The sequence below is a fragment of the Oncorhynchus mykiss genome, chromosome 29 (genome assembly GCF_057628025.1).
Source record: "Oncorhynchus mykiss isolate SJ-2025 chromosome 29, ASM5762802v1, whole genome shotgun sequence".
NCBI lineage: Eukaryota > Metazoa > Chordata > Actinopteri > Salmoniformes > Salmonidae > Oncorhynchus > Oncorhynchus mykiss.
In genome coordinates this window covers 25,083,399-25,098,706 of record NC_143050.1, presented here as the reverse complement: position 1 = coordinate 25,098,706, position 15,308 = coordinate 25,083,399, and the positions used below count along the sequence as shown (strand labels likewise).

At 40.6% G+C, this 15,308-nt stretch overlaps 1 protein-coding gene across 3 annotated transcripts in view; it reads right to left on the bottom strand.

Moving 5' to 3' along the window:
- Positions 1 to 8,757: 8,757 nt before the first annotated feature.
- Positions 8,758 to 15,308, bottom strand: part of LOC110509820 (endoglin) — a 46,849-nt gene continuing 40,298 nt past the window's right edge. For all 3 annotated transcript variants that reach the window (XM_021590943.3, XM_021590942.3, XM_090226885.1), the window contains exons 12-14: positions 14,250 to 14,357; positions 14,053 to 14,100; positions 8,758 to 13,751 (exon numbers count right to left, since the gene is read on the bottom strand). In XM_021590943.3, coding sequence (XP_021446618.3) covers positions 13,627 to 13,751; positions 14,053 to 14,100; positions 14,250 to 14,357 — 281 coding nt within the window. In that variant the 3' untranslated portion in view covers positions 8,758 to 13,626. The remainder of the gene's footprint in view (positions 13,752 to 14,052; positions 14,101 to 14,249; positions 14,358 to 15,308) is intronic.

Here is a 15,308-nt window from a genome sequence, read left to right as displayed (position 1 = left end):
GCGCCATCACTAAATGCATGCTCTTCAACCGATCGCTGCCCGCACCTGCCCGCCTGTCCAGCATCACTACTCTGGACGGTTCTGACTCAGAATATGTAGATAACTACAAATACCTAGGTGTCTGGTTAGACTGTAAACTCTCCTTCCAGACTCACATTAAGCATCTCCAATCCAAAAGGAAATCTAGAATCGGCTTCCTATTTCGCAAAAAAAGCATCCTTCACTCATGCTGCCAAACATACCCTCGTAAAACTCACTATCCTACCGATCCTTGACTTTGGCCATTTACAAAATAGCCTCCAACACTCTACTCAGCAAACTGGATGCAGTCTATCACAGTGCCAACCGCTTTGTCACTAACGCCCCATATACTACCCACCACTGTGACCTGTATGCTCTCGTTGGCTGGCCCTCGCTTCATATTCATCGCCAAAATCACTGGCTCCAGGTCATCTATAAGTCTTTGCTAGGTAAAGCCACGCCTTAACTCAGCTCACTGGTCCCCATAGCAGCATCCACCCATAGCACGCGCTCCAGCAGGTATATTTCACGGGTCACCCCCAAAGCCAATTCCTTCTTTGGCCGCCTATCCTTCCAGTTCTCTGTTGCCAATGACTGGAACGATTTGCAAAAATCACTAAAGCTGGAGACTCATATCTCTCTCACTAACTTTAAGCATCAGCTGTCAGAGCAGCTCACAGATCATTGCACCTGTACATAGCCCATTGTAAATAGCCCATCCAACTACTTCATCCCCATATTGTTATTTTTTTAATTTTTTAAATTTATTTTTTGCTCCTTTGCACCCCAGTATCTCTACTTGCACAGTCATCTTCTGCACATTTATCACTCCAGTGTTTAATTGCTAAATTGTAATTACTTCGCCACTACGGCCTATTTATTGCCTTACCTCCCTAATCTTACCTTATTTGCACACACTGTATGTAGATTTTTTCTATTGTGTTATTGACGGTATGTTTTGTTTATTCCATGTGTAACTCTGTGTTGTTTGTCACACTGCTTTGCTTTATCTTGGCCAGGTCGCAGTTGTAAATGAGAACTTGTTCTCAACTGGCCTACCTGGTTAAAAAAAGGTTAAATAAAAAATTAAATTGCAAAAAATAAACTTGTCATTCCCACTCGCCATCACTCACCGCTGTCATCAAATGGAGTAATGCTAGCCACAAGTTCTGACTGAGCTCAATTGTCATGAAACGCATTTACAGCGATGAAATTCTCTCTCTTTCATACAAACCTATAACGAGGAGCGCCCACAATGTGTTTTGTGTGTGAAGTGCTTAGTAATGAGTCTCTCATAATGAACAATTAATATGTCCTGACCAAACATCCACAGCATGATGGTAAACCCATGGAGTTCTTTCGGAACAGGGCATAATGCTTCAGGAAACAGTGCTTGGACAGTGGAAAAGTAAGTCAGCTAGCAAGGCATTGTTGTGATTTTATAACAGGTGATGATGAGCAGAAATAAGGGAGTACTAACCAACTCTCATAGTAGTTGATGTGAGTTTCCCTTTCAAACAATCCCCTGGCCTTGTACACAGCTAATAGCTAACATTCGCCAATGCAAGCTAGCTATTGATAGTGCAACCCTAGTAACTACAGATGAAAATATGTACAGTAGGCCTGATCATTTAATGTAGAAATTATTGTTGAAAACTATGTAGGTTGGAACTGTTGCTATTAAAATACAATAATATTGTTTTTATTCTTAACTGGAATAAACTGAAGCGAGATGCTAACACACTCACACAGTTCTGGGTTGCTCATCTACAGGAGGAAGCAGTGTCCTGCCTGACTGAGAAAGCGCTATATGTTCTGGTTCAGTTTGGCACCACATACCTATGCGAGTCAGGGTTCTCAACTCTGACATACTTAAAAAACAAAAACAGTTTCCATGCTGAGCATGACCTCAGTGTTCCACTGTCAAGACATGCTCTCATTAGGACTGTGTGTGTGTTTTCTTGTCTACATCTGTGTGATGTGATCAATCAGTTTATTCCAGTTCAGAATGAAAACATATGCATTGTATTTTAACAGCAACAGTTCCAACCTAGACTTTCTTTCAACAATAATTTCTACAGTAAGATGTACAGTAGGCCTGATAATTTTTCATCTGAACTGTTACTTACTGTTGCACTATTAAAAAAAAACTGAGCCTGTGTGCACTGTATGTGTTCTGTTATTCATCTGTGTGATGTGATCAATCAGTTTATTCCAGTTCAGAATGAAAATTATTTATTGTGTTTGAACAGCAACAGTTCCAACCTAGACAGATATGTCAAGTGTTTAAAATGATGGAAAATAAACATGACAAGATATTTATATGGATCTTTAATTTCATTGATATTTTTTGTCTATATTGCATTTGTTTTAGGCATAATGGCAATGAAATGTACCAATATCTATGTATAGTTGCATATTTTCCTATGCTTGGGTCCCAGGAAAACACTGAATTTCTCATTTGGGCCCCAGGCTGAAAAAGTTTAAGAACCCATGGTGTAGACAAAAAAGAGCTCTCCAGTGGGTATACCATTTTCTCAAAGGTGGGCATACAAGTTTATCAACGTTCAAAGCAGAATTACTTTTCCATTGTTCTTCAACTGCAGTGTATGAGTCTCTACTTTTAATCCAATGTAAAAAAATAAATAAAATAAAATTTAAATTTAGCTTCAAAAGACTGAATCGAGGCAGTCGGTCACATATGCATTAGCTAGACAGCAAGCAACAGTTCAGAAAGGAACATTTCATGATGACAGGTGGTAATTAGATGTGCACTGTAGCCAGAACCAAACCTGCACTTGTGTTCACATTGGATAGTGATGCTGCCAGTTTCCACACTAAAGCTACCATCATAAGCATGTCTTTGCATTTAGCTGTAATCACAAAATGACATGCACATTTTTAATCAGCGGAGGCTGGGGAGCCTGGCGATCTGTCTGAGGCATGAGAGCCTGTAGCGGCTCCCGGACCCGACCCGACCATTGTAGAGTATTCTGATGACAGTGATAGGGAAGAAACGTTGATCAACAGTGTTGTTGTCACGGATGAAGTTGACTGAGTTTTGAAATCAGTGGAATGCCCAGTGGAAGTAGAGTATGAGAAGGAGATGGAGAAAATTCTGGCTTTTGATTGCATCCGTAACAGAGAGGGAGAAAGATCTGATGATTCTTATGAAATTGCACATGGTCAATGTGAATGGGAGTAACTTAATACAATGGGCCAAGCAAGCGGTACAAACAAAACAGAAATGACACAGGATGTCTGACTTAGTTAAAGAGGTTCCAGTCTGCCGTGAAGCATTCATTCATGTCTAGCTACATTTATATTATACAGTGCCTTGCGAAAGTATTCGGCCCCCTTGAACTTTGCGACCTTTTGCCACATTTCAGGCTTCAAACATAAAGATATAAAACTGTATTTTTTTGTGAAGAATCAACAACAAGTGGGACACAATCATGAAGTGGAACGACATTTATTGGATATTTCAAACTTTTTTAACAAATCAAAAACTGAAAAATTGGGCGTGCAAAATTATTCAGCCCCCTTAAGTTAATACTTTGTAGCGCCACCTTTTGCTGCGATTACAGCTGTAAGTCGCTTGGGGTATGTCTCTATCAGTTTTGCACATCGAGAGACTGAAATGTTTTCCCATTCCTCCTTGCAAAACAGCTTGAGCTCAGTGAGGTTGGATGGAGAGCATTTGTGAACAGCAGTTTTCAGTTCTTTCCACAGATTCTCGATTGGATTCAGGTCTGGACTTTGACTTGGCCATTCTAACACCTGGATATGTTTATTTTTGAACCATTCCATTGTAGATTTTGCTTTATGTTTTGGATCATTGTCTTGTTGGAAGACAAATCTCTGTCCCAGTCTCAGGTCTTTTGCAGACTCCTGTGTTTGGCTCCATCCATCTTCCCATCAATTTTAAACATCTTCCCTGTCCCTGCTGAAGAAAAGCAGGCCCAAACCATGATACTGCCACCACCATGTTTGACAGTGGGGATGGTGTGTTCAGGGTGATGTGCTGTGTTGCTTTTACGCCAAACATAACGTTTTGCATTGTTGCCAAAAAGTTCAATTTTGGTTTCATCTGACCAGAGCACCTTCTTCCACATGTTTGGTGTGTCTCCCAGGTGGCTTGTGGCAAACTTTAACCGACACTTTTTATGGATATCTTTAAGAAATGGCTTTCTTCTTGCCACTCTTCCATAAAGGCCAGATTTGTGCAATATACGACTGATTGTTTTCCTATGGACAGAGTCTCCCACCTCAGCTGTAGATCTCTGCAGTTCATCCAGAGTGATCATGGGCCTCTTGGCTGCATCTCTGATCAGTCTTCTCCTTGTATGAGCTGAAAGTTTAGAGGGACGGCCAGGTCTTGGTAGATTTGCAGTGGTCTGATACTCCTTCCATTTCAATATTATCGCTTGCACAGTGCTCCTTGGGATGTTTAAAGCTTGGGAAATATTTTTGTATCCAAATCCGGCTTTAAACTTCTTCACAACAGTATCTCGGACCTGCCTGGTGTGTTCCTTGTTCTTCATGATGCTCTCTGCGCTTTTAACGGACCTCTGAGACTATCACAGTGCAGGTGCATTTATACGGAGACTTGATTACACACAGGTGGATTGTATTTATCATCATTAGTCATTTAGGTCAACATTGGATCATTCAGAGATCCTCACTGAACTTCTGGAGAGAGTTTGCTGCACTGAAAGTAAAGGGGCTGAATAATTTTGCACGCCCAATTTTTCAGTTTTTGATTTGTTAAAAAAGTTTGAAATATCCAATAAATGTCGTTCCACTTCATGATTGTGTCCCACTTGTTGTTGATTCTTCACAAAAAAATACAGTTTTATATCTTTATGTTTGAAGCCTGAAATGTGGCAAAAGGTCGCAAAGTTCAAGGGGGCCGAATTCTTTCGCAAGGCACTGTATGTTTCTAATTTTGTCCAAAAGTATTTTTCATTGCAAGTTAAATTGTACTGTTAGCTAGCTAGCTAACATTAGCTGGCTGGCTCACTAGCAAACATTAGGTGTATGATCTGTTTAGTAATATTATTAGTATCTCAGAAAGCCATTTGCATTTCTAGTTATAGCCTGTTAGCTAGCTAACATTGAACTTAGTTGGTTAGCTTTTGCTATCTGCAGATTCATACTACAGCATTTCATGAATGGTGGCTAGCTATGAAAGTAAAGTTTGTATTTCTAGTACTAGTACTGTATGGATTGGGATTATGGTTCATTGTTTATCTAGCTACAAAAGACTCCACTTGGCCAGATAATTACATGACCCATAAAGAGATGGGAGAGGCTTAAACTGTAGCTAGGTGGGTGAGAGAGACATTGTGTCCCCATGGAACAACACATTTCTATGATTGTTGGCACTGTGACAAAGGTATGTTGAAGACATAATTAAGTGTCAAAGAGTGTTGTGTCCAAGTATTGTTTTGCTTCCAAAACAGGTCTGGGGAAGGAACTTGATGCCTTGTCAAGGGAGAAGGCGTGCAAGGACTTGAGGCACTGGAAGCTGTCCATAGTGAATCATCAGTAGTGGACGGCAGATTCAACTCCAAGTGGAAATCTGGATGTGAAGGAGGCCAAGTGGAGAAAGCTCGTAAACCACGTGCATGACATCCGCAACACCTTTGCCTCTAGGTCACCAGGCTGCTCATTATGGCGCACACCTGTCACAATCATTACGCACACTTGCGCATCATCAGACTCACCTGGACTCCATCACCTCCCTTTTTAAATGTTTTATTTCACCTTTATTTAACCAGAATGAGTTCTCATTTACAACTGCGACCTGGCCAAGATAAAGCAAAGCAGTGCGACAAAAAAACAACACAGAGTAACACATAGGATAAACAAAAGTACTGTCAATAATACAATAGAAAAATCTATATAGCTTTATCTATATAGCTTTACCTAGCAAAGACCTATAGATGACCTGGAGCCAGTGGGTCTGGGGACGAATATGTAGCAAGGGCCAGCGGACAAGAGCATACAGGTCGCAGTGGTGGGTGGTATATGGGGCTTTGGTGACAAAACGGAATGCACTGTGATAGACTGAATCAAGTTTGCTGAGTAGAGTGTTGGAGGCTATTTTGTAAGTGACATTGCCGAAGTCAAGGATCGGTAGGATAGTCAGTTTTACGAGGGTATGTTTGGCAGCAAATAGGATGCTTTGTTGCGAAATAGAGTTTACAGTCTAACCAGACACCTAAGTATTTGTAGTTGTCTACATATTCTAAGTCAGAACCATCCAGAGTAGTGATGTTAGTCGGGCGGGCGGGTGCACATAACCATGTTGTAAAATACCTGATGAACAGTGTAGAGGCCTCATGTTCGACTGTGTTCCACGCTGCTTCAGATTCAGGTAGCACACGTGCTTCACACTGCCACACTGCTAACTTAATGTTAGACATGTAATATTTGCAAGAGAAACATTCATAGATGCCCTCAAAGCAGCAATGTTGTATAGTTTCCCCCAGGGCAGAAGAAAGTTGAGCTAGCTTAGCTAACAAGAAGGAAGCGTGCTTTTGGTAGCTAAGTACTGCAGCTAGTTTGCTATCTAAACATTTTAAACTAGAATATCGCAGCTATTAGCTAGCTTCCTGGCTAATGTAGCAAGATAGCTGGAAACTAGAGGCACATTTTGCATTTAGTATCTAATCAATAGATAGATAGCTAAAACCCAATGCAAAACAAGCAAATGTGAAAACTTTCTATCTTGAAGCACTATGCAGAAATCACTCCGCCATTTCCTGGTTGCTAAAATTTGAATAGTTTGCCTAATTTTACTTGACAAAACAAGTAAGTATAGTGTAGAGAATCCTTGTACCATCTAAACTGCTGTGAAACATATTTTCCATAACCAAAAATATTGTATTTTCAGATCGTTGAAGCTGGTGTACAAAACCGAAAGTAAAAAAATGCAAAAATTATACTTAAGAACTGGAAGCTTAGAAATAGTGCACATAGAACACATCTATCGCATTTATATGAATTTGGTCTTGTTGCCCAAAGAGTTACATATTGCAGCCTTAACATTGTAAGCTAGAATATTGTAGCTAGCTAATTAGCTAGCAGCTAGCTAACATCACTTAGTTAGGTTATCTAGCTTCCTAGCTAACTAACGTAGCAAAATAGCTGCCAACTAGAGTCAAGTTTCACATTCAGTATCTAATCAATAGATAGCTAAAACAAACTGCACTAGCAAGCAAATGTGGAAAAACTTGCTACTATCCAACATACGTTTTCTGCTGCAAACAAATTAAAACTAATCAAGCCAAAATACTTTAATGCAGATGTTTCGGTCATTAACTATGTCAACATTCACAGACAACTTTCAACAGATTATTTGTTAGCTTGAGTCAGAGACATCTAAGTGTTAATGTCTCATCTGCTTTATACATCCATTGACATCCTCAAACAAGCAGTATGAATGTTAGCGGACTAAACTCGAAAGTTTATGATGAACTTCACCAACAGAGTGGAGCAGAGACCAGCCTTTGTGAAATCTAGCGCCGATTACATCAACAAAAACTAGAAAAAAGTTGGTTGTATTTGATTAACGTTTATTGTAAAAGTAAGGATTTCAGCAAACAATTAAAGGCATGCAACTACAGAGGACAAACATAGGTACAAGGTACATGATTACGTTTTGTATTGACCTTAGACAAATGGATGTAGTCTGATCTAGATTCCACAAAGCCTGGTCCCTGCTCCACTCTGTTGGTGAAGTTTGTTCAACTTGGAGTGGAGTTTAGTCCACTATATATATGAATGTAAACTTTGTCATACAGTAAAAAGTGTGCGTGTGTGTGTTATATCCTATGTAATCCTGACCTTCAACCACACAGGCAGAAAAGTAAACGTTGCCATTTATAGACATATAACTAATCCTTGAAGACCACTCCTAATCAACAAATTAATCAATGTGTGCTACTTAACAATACACTATTTCCAACTGTTCTAATTTAAGAACGCATAATTGTTCCTTTCGTCTCATCATGATCAGAAGTGTTAAATTGAAGACTAAAAGCACATTTCTGCTGGCTTCACGTGTGACCCTCCCTGCCTTGGCTGTGAAAGTGCTCGGCCCAGCTTGCCATATTATAATTGCTCTCTGATATGGTATGTCTTATTCTGTGTTCATAACCAAGTGAGAATGTGGTAATTACCAGTTGTGAAGTCGTAAATCCCAGTTGCCTTCACATTTCTCGTTGAGAAACGTTGATTGGCTAATGGCCAATAAGCTCTTTCAACCATAAACTAAAAGTACAGCTATCGTGTTTGTAAACAAATGATTGTGTTCAAAAACCATATTAATGAATTGCTTTATATAAATTATGTTTTGTTTCATTTAACTGCTGAAAATGCTGTTATCGAGGTAATTTCCTTACCAGGAGATTTCAGAATGTGGGAGGGTTCAGGGATGATAGATGAGTTTCCCACTAGTAATTACGAGTTGGAGGGGCATTCAAGTGGATTTCTCCTAGTCGTATGAGGTAAATACCACCTTCCCACTTGGTTATGAACGCAGCATAAAATTGTGGGACACCCAAGGCATAGCAGATGCTTGAGTTGCTTCTCTTTCTATGCTTGAGTCTCACAGCAGCTACAGTATGTTCTGCAATGTTAACTCTCCTCTGGCCTTGACCTTGCTCTTACATGTAAGCCAGCAAAGGAATCATAATGGATGTGAAGATATCACAATAAGAATCACAATCAGTTTCTTAAACTAATTTTATTAAGACGGTTGATACACAAAAAAAACATATATACTTTTCAAAAGACAACATACCATATCATTTGTATTTGTTCAGTGCACCATAAAAGGCACTTTAGCCAGGGTTATGGAATTCCCTGCATTTTTCATCCATGCATAGAATTGGAGCAGTCATTTTGTTAAGATGACAGACTAACAACGTTGTTAACAATCCTGAAGGGTGACATCCTGTATAGACACACTATACCCAGGCACAAACAAGCCTTTAATCTAAGGCATTATTTCTAACTCAGCAGCCCAGTACAGATCAAAATGAGGGAAATGACTTCATGTTGCTGCTTATAGGAAAAAAATAGATAACAGAAAAATGTATTCCTGTGAATATATTTCAAGGGTTAAGATACTTGGTAATGTTATTATTCCTGTCTGTCCAGATGAGTTTCAATGTATTCAGTTTTTACATGTTATATTAGTTACAAAGAAATGTGATAAAACAAAAAAGTAATCCCCTTTTTTATGTGATTTCAATTGCATATGATGCAAGAAATATTGGATGATATTTTTCTTCTACACTTAGACCTTGTACGTTTGGGAGCCTCCCAACTCAAGAGCTGCGTTGAGTGTATCACTCAAGAACAAAAAGCTCATAACCACTTCCTAAGTCCCTCTCCTTTCTGGATTTAAACAAAGACACCTCCAGAAAGACAAACACTCACTTTCTCTCACACACACACACACACACACACACACACACACACACACACACACACACACTCTCTCGTAATACATGCACATATTCTGTCTTCAACACACACATACACACAGTCTGCTCGCCTCGCCTTGCGAGTGTCTAGCATTGTGAGAAAGGGACAAGTGCCGTGTGTTGAGGATTGCTTGGCTCATGTGTATCTATGAGCAGAGGAAGCCCTTGTCAGAGGCTGGGCCAGAATCTGCTGGGTTAACAACCGGATTAACTGACAGCCCATCTGATTTACCCTGCTTTCTGTCAGTACTCTCAGAGAGTCTAGCTGTCACAGACTGTCTGATACTACAACACTCCCTTCATTCACAGTTGCTTGCCTGTGGAGGTTCAGTACAGTGAGACGCCAGTGCTCCCCTTATATGCTGACTATTGTGGGTTAAAAGTTTTGGCTCATAATAGCTTCAATGGGGCCTCCCGAGTGGCGCAGCGGTCTATTGCACAAACCATCTTTTGATTTCTGAACGTGTCGGCACCGGGTACTCAGGATGTGGCTGTGTTATTAATGTCATGTTAAATCAGGACTTTTCATTTGAACATATGGGGTGTTTTAGTTTTGTAGGCGAGGCTACCTATTTCTGATCTCGCTCCCAATGATCAGTGCTTCAGTTTATTATGTTGCTGTCCAGAGGTTCTGAATTTGCAATGCGCCCGACTGTCCACATTTTTCTGCGCAATAGCCTCTTGATTTGAACATTTGAAAAGTTTTGGGGTGTGTAGTAAGCTATTTGACTTAATATATATCTATATAATGTATATATTTGAACGGAATAAGTTAGAGCATGCACGCACGCACTCACTCACTCACACATGCACATAAAAACACACACACAATGCATTATTAGTTAGCTACATAATTATTTAGGTAGGGGAAAAAACATATTGGTCCATTCAAAACAGTGTTTGGTTGAGGAAGCTCACTTGGTTTTAAGATGGCTGCTTTTGGTGACAGTATCAAAACAAATGAATGACTCATTAATAATTAATTACTCAACAAATATAAGTTTGTGTAATGAACAATAACTAGTACGATCATAACAATAAAAACATACAAATTATTATACAAACTGTATACTTTTGGTACAGTATTGCTGTTTCTTTCAGAGACATGGCTGAATGGAATGTTTGAAGGGAATGTCTTTATACCCAGCAGGTCATCATCACAAAGCTTTTCTTTGTATTGTGAGAGCATTTTCAAAGAGGTAAAAAGAGGCAATACAATAATAATACATTTACATTTGTACAATTACACCCAGAATGGGTTTACATTTACGGTTCAACCATCTATCACATCTGATTTCCATTTTTCTTGGCACTGAACATCAATCATTTGTCCCGAAATTACGATAATGCCAAATATAGTTTTTCCTGAGTTCAATCATTTAGATGTTAAATCTTCATTTTTCATATTTTTTGTTGTTGGTCTTTACAAATCTCACAATGTTTTTGGTAAAAACTTGCTTTGGGGTTGACTTTAGTTTGCATTGAGGAAAGTAAAATGTGTCTCTATCTAGCTAGACATAATACAATTTCAGATAAATATTATATATTTTTTAAATGGACTATAAAAACTATTCATTCGCAAAGGCTCCTAAGTAACATTGACATGCATGGACATTTAGTTATAAATTCTGCTTGTATGTAACAGATGGCTTGGAGCAAAACAATATGATGTACAGTGCATTTGGAAAGTATTCCGACACCTTCCCTTTTTCTACATTTTGTTACCACCTTATTCTAAAATGTATTAAATCGTTTTTTTCCCTCATCAATCTACACACAATACCCCATAATGACAAAGCAAAAACTGTTTTTTTTTTGCAAATATATTACAAATTAAAAACTCAAATATTATATAATATATAAGTATTCAGACCCTTTACTCAGTACTTTGTTGAAGCACCCTTGGCAGCAACTTTGAGTCTTCTTGGGTATGATGCTACAAGCTTGGCACACCTGTATTTGGGTATGATCTCCCATTCTTCTCTGCAGATCCTCTCAAGCTCTCTCAGGTTGGATGGGGAGCGTAGCTGCACAGATATTTTCAGGTCTCTCCAGAGATGTTTGGTAGGGTTCAAGTCCGGACTCTGGCTGGACCACTCAAGGACATTCTGAGACTTGTCTCAAAGCCACTCCTGGGTTGTCTTGACTGTGTGCTTACGGTCATTGACCTATTGGAAGGTGAACCTTTGCCCCAGTCTGAGGTCCTGAGCGCTCTGGAGCAGGTTTTCATCAAGGATCTCTCTGTACTTTGCTCCGTTCATCTTTCTCTTGATCCTGACTAGTCTTCCAGTCCCTGCCGCTGAAAAACATCCCCACTGCATGATGCTGCCACCACCATTGTTCACCGTAGGGATGGTGCCAGATTTCCTCCAGACGTGACGCTTGGCATTCAGGCCAAAGTGTTTAATCTTGGTTTCATCAGAGCAGATTATCTTGTTTCTCATGGTCAGCGTCCTTTAGGTGCCTTTTGACAAACTCCAAGGAGGCTGTCATGTGCATTTTACTGAGGAGTGGCTTCAGTCTGGCCACTCTACCATAAAGGCCTGATTGGTGGAGTGCTGCAGAGATGGTTGTCCTTCTGGTAGGTTCTCCCATCTCCACAGAGGAACTCAGATGCTCTGTCAGAGTGACCATCGGGTTCTTGGTCACCTCCCTGACCAAGGCCCTTCTCCCCCGATTGCTCAGTTTGGCTGGGAGACCAGCTTTAGGAAGAGTCTTGGTGGTTCCAAACTTCTTCCATTGAAGAATGATGGAGGCCACTGTGTTCGTGGGGACCTTCAATGCTGCAGAAATGTTTTGGTACCCTTCCCCAGACCTGTGCCTTGACACAACACTGTCTCGGAGCGCCAAGAAGAATTCCTTTGACCTGTTGGCTTCGTTTTTTCTCTGACATGCACAGTCAACTGTGGGACCTTATATAGACAGGTGTGTGCCTTTCCAAATCATGTCCACTCAATTTAATTTACCACAGGTGGACTCCAATCAAGTTGTAGAAAAGGATGATAAATGGAAAAAGGATGCACCTGAGCTGAATTTAGAATCGCATAGCAAAGGGTCTGAATACTTATGTAAATAAGTAAATAATTTTGTTTTAAATGAGCAAAAACCTGTTTTCACTTTGTCATTATGTGGTATTGTTTGTAGATTGATGAGTTTTAAAAATATTTGTATCAATTTTAGAATAAGGCTGTAATGTAACGAAATGTGGAAAAAGGGAAGGGGTCTGAACTTCCCGAATGCATTGTAACTCAAGTGAAACGGAATGAAAGAGAGAAACAAAAAAATAAGGTATCTGACTAGCTCACCAGAATAACCCATTCTCATGCTTGTGCTTAACAATCCGACATCTACATAAATTAAGAGGTAGCCTTTTCCCAATCTTTCCTGACTCATATAAAGACAGATACCCCTTGGTATTGGAGGAGAACATTGGATATTTTAGCTTTGTTGATCTGTCTGAAATCTTCAAATCTGACAAGGTGTCTTCCAGCCACCCATATACAGTAATATAATTTTAATTAAAACTACAGTCAATGTGATAGAACAGGTGTCAGTCCAGAATCTATCTCTAAATTGCCTACAATAAGGGGCCCTGACATTTCCAATCATAACAACTGTGGATATCGAGAGACAAAAACAGTTTCTCTAATAATGTTTTTAAAAGTCAATCTTTTGTCTCTTTTTTTTCACTGACTGACTCTTATTGTGCCGCCATCAGAGGCACAATTTATTGAGAAGAATGCAATGAATTTCCTGTTAGTTCTTAGGGGATATGCTTTGTTTTTCCTGTTGCTGGGAGCCGGGGTCTTTTTTTTTCACCCTCGCTGACTTTCCGTCTGGAACTTTTGCTGGGAGGCTAGAGAGGTGAATGTTAGGTGCCTGGACTAGACTAGAGTCGCCCCCCACCCTCCCATTCCTGCTCCTCCCACCCCTTCCCGCCCCCGACCTCACCACTTTCAGGTGGGGTTACGGGTGAGAGCGGGTGCGTGTTTGTGGTGTGACTAAAGAGAGGGGGGTAATGCTTTGTTAAGCATGGTGAAAGAGCGACCAAATAGCACAAGGCCCCTCGGGGTGTCGGAAAGGGGAGACGGTGGTGATGATGATCTCATGCCATGCTGCTGGTTGGCGTGCTCTGAGTGCTGCCAATGCTGGCATTAGCACTACTGTTCTCAGAGGGGGAGGGGTTCGTAGAAACGGGTTGCCGTTTGCTGGTCAGAGAGCAAGGACATCCTGGGGAGAGAAAAAATGTTTTTTGATTCATGGCAAACCAAATTTCAGCTTGCAAAACTGTTGCCTCTGGGGTGCAAACCAGTTGCCTCTGCCTCTAATAAAGACTCATTTACTTGTTGGTTGATTGATTGCATGAATGATTGAGGGAGAAAGACCATGAGAGAGATCAGAAAAGGAGGAGGAGACGGGTTTTCCTGATCTATATGCGGTGCCTACATTACCATTCCCTATTCATGGAAAATATAGCTCTTTATGTTTAACTGTAACTGGCATCAACCATAAACAGTGACTAGCATCTTACCTGAGAGGTTTACTGCAGTCGACCCGACATCCAGTCCGGTGGGGTATCCTAGATCCCATAAAACAGAATAATACCGTTTTAAAATGAAGTCATGGTAAAATTAAGAGAGATCTCAAATCAAGAGAAAAAGACCTCTAAAACACTTTTGAAGTATGTCATTGTAACAACACAAAAGAGATAGTGGGACTCTGACTCACCTGTGCGGATCTTGATGAACCACAGAGCTCCAATAAGCAGAACTCCGATCAGGAAGCCTCCAAAAGCAATGCCCAGCACGGCTGACAGACCAAAGTCAATACACACAGCTAGAACACACAGAAGAAACACATGAATGCATGTCTTACAATGGGGTATTTTGTAGTATCGTTGGAGATCAGCGGAATCACACAGATCAAATCAAATTGTATTGGTCATATACATATGTTTAACAGATGTTATTGCAGGTGTTCCTCCTATGATTTCTTCATTTTCAGCACACAACCAGTTAACATTACAAGCTCATATTTTTTTTTTTTTTGTTGTCTTAAGCACATTGCACAATTTAGGCCAAATCTGTTTGTGGAAGCAAATGCTTATCGCTGTTGTGTACTTGCTAGTTCTGGCTTTCTCATCATGCGATGTGAAGTCCCAGAGCTTGGCCCTGGCAGTGCCACCATGGCAGCCTGTGTGTGGCATGGTCCCGCACAAGCCGTTGCAGCAATTACAGACATAGATGCAAACAAAACAACTGGAGCCAATGGCTGAGGCAGAATTGCTCTCTCTCGGCAGAACTCTCAAATCAACTATTCTGAAAAAGGCCAGAAAACAGGTCTTGGCCATGTGCTGCGTTGACACAGGCCTCTGACACTGACACTGACACTGACACTCACACACACACACACACACACACACACACACACACACACACACACACACACACACACACACGTGTGCATCCTAGCAATTGAGCATATGTGCACAAATGCATGCACACCAAGGCACACACACGTTTCTCTGCTTCTGCTTCCTTACTAGTGAACATTTCCAACATGGATCCTGAGAATTTGGGAGGAAGCTAATCATCAGTCCCCTGGGCAGAAACCATCCTGTTTCTTACCCTGTGCAGTTTCTCTCACCTGCCACCTTAAGCCTCCTGCATCCTGTGCCACTGCGCTACATGCTAGGCTCAGCGCTACGCTAGGCTACCGACCGCTCTCTCTTTTCCTGAAGGAAAGACAGGATGCAGGAAGGGTGAGGGACAGCATTCTGTTTGTTTG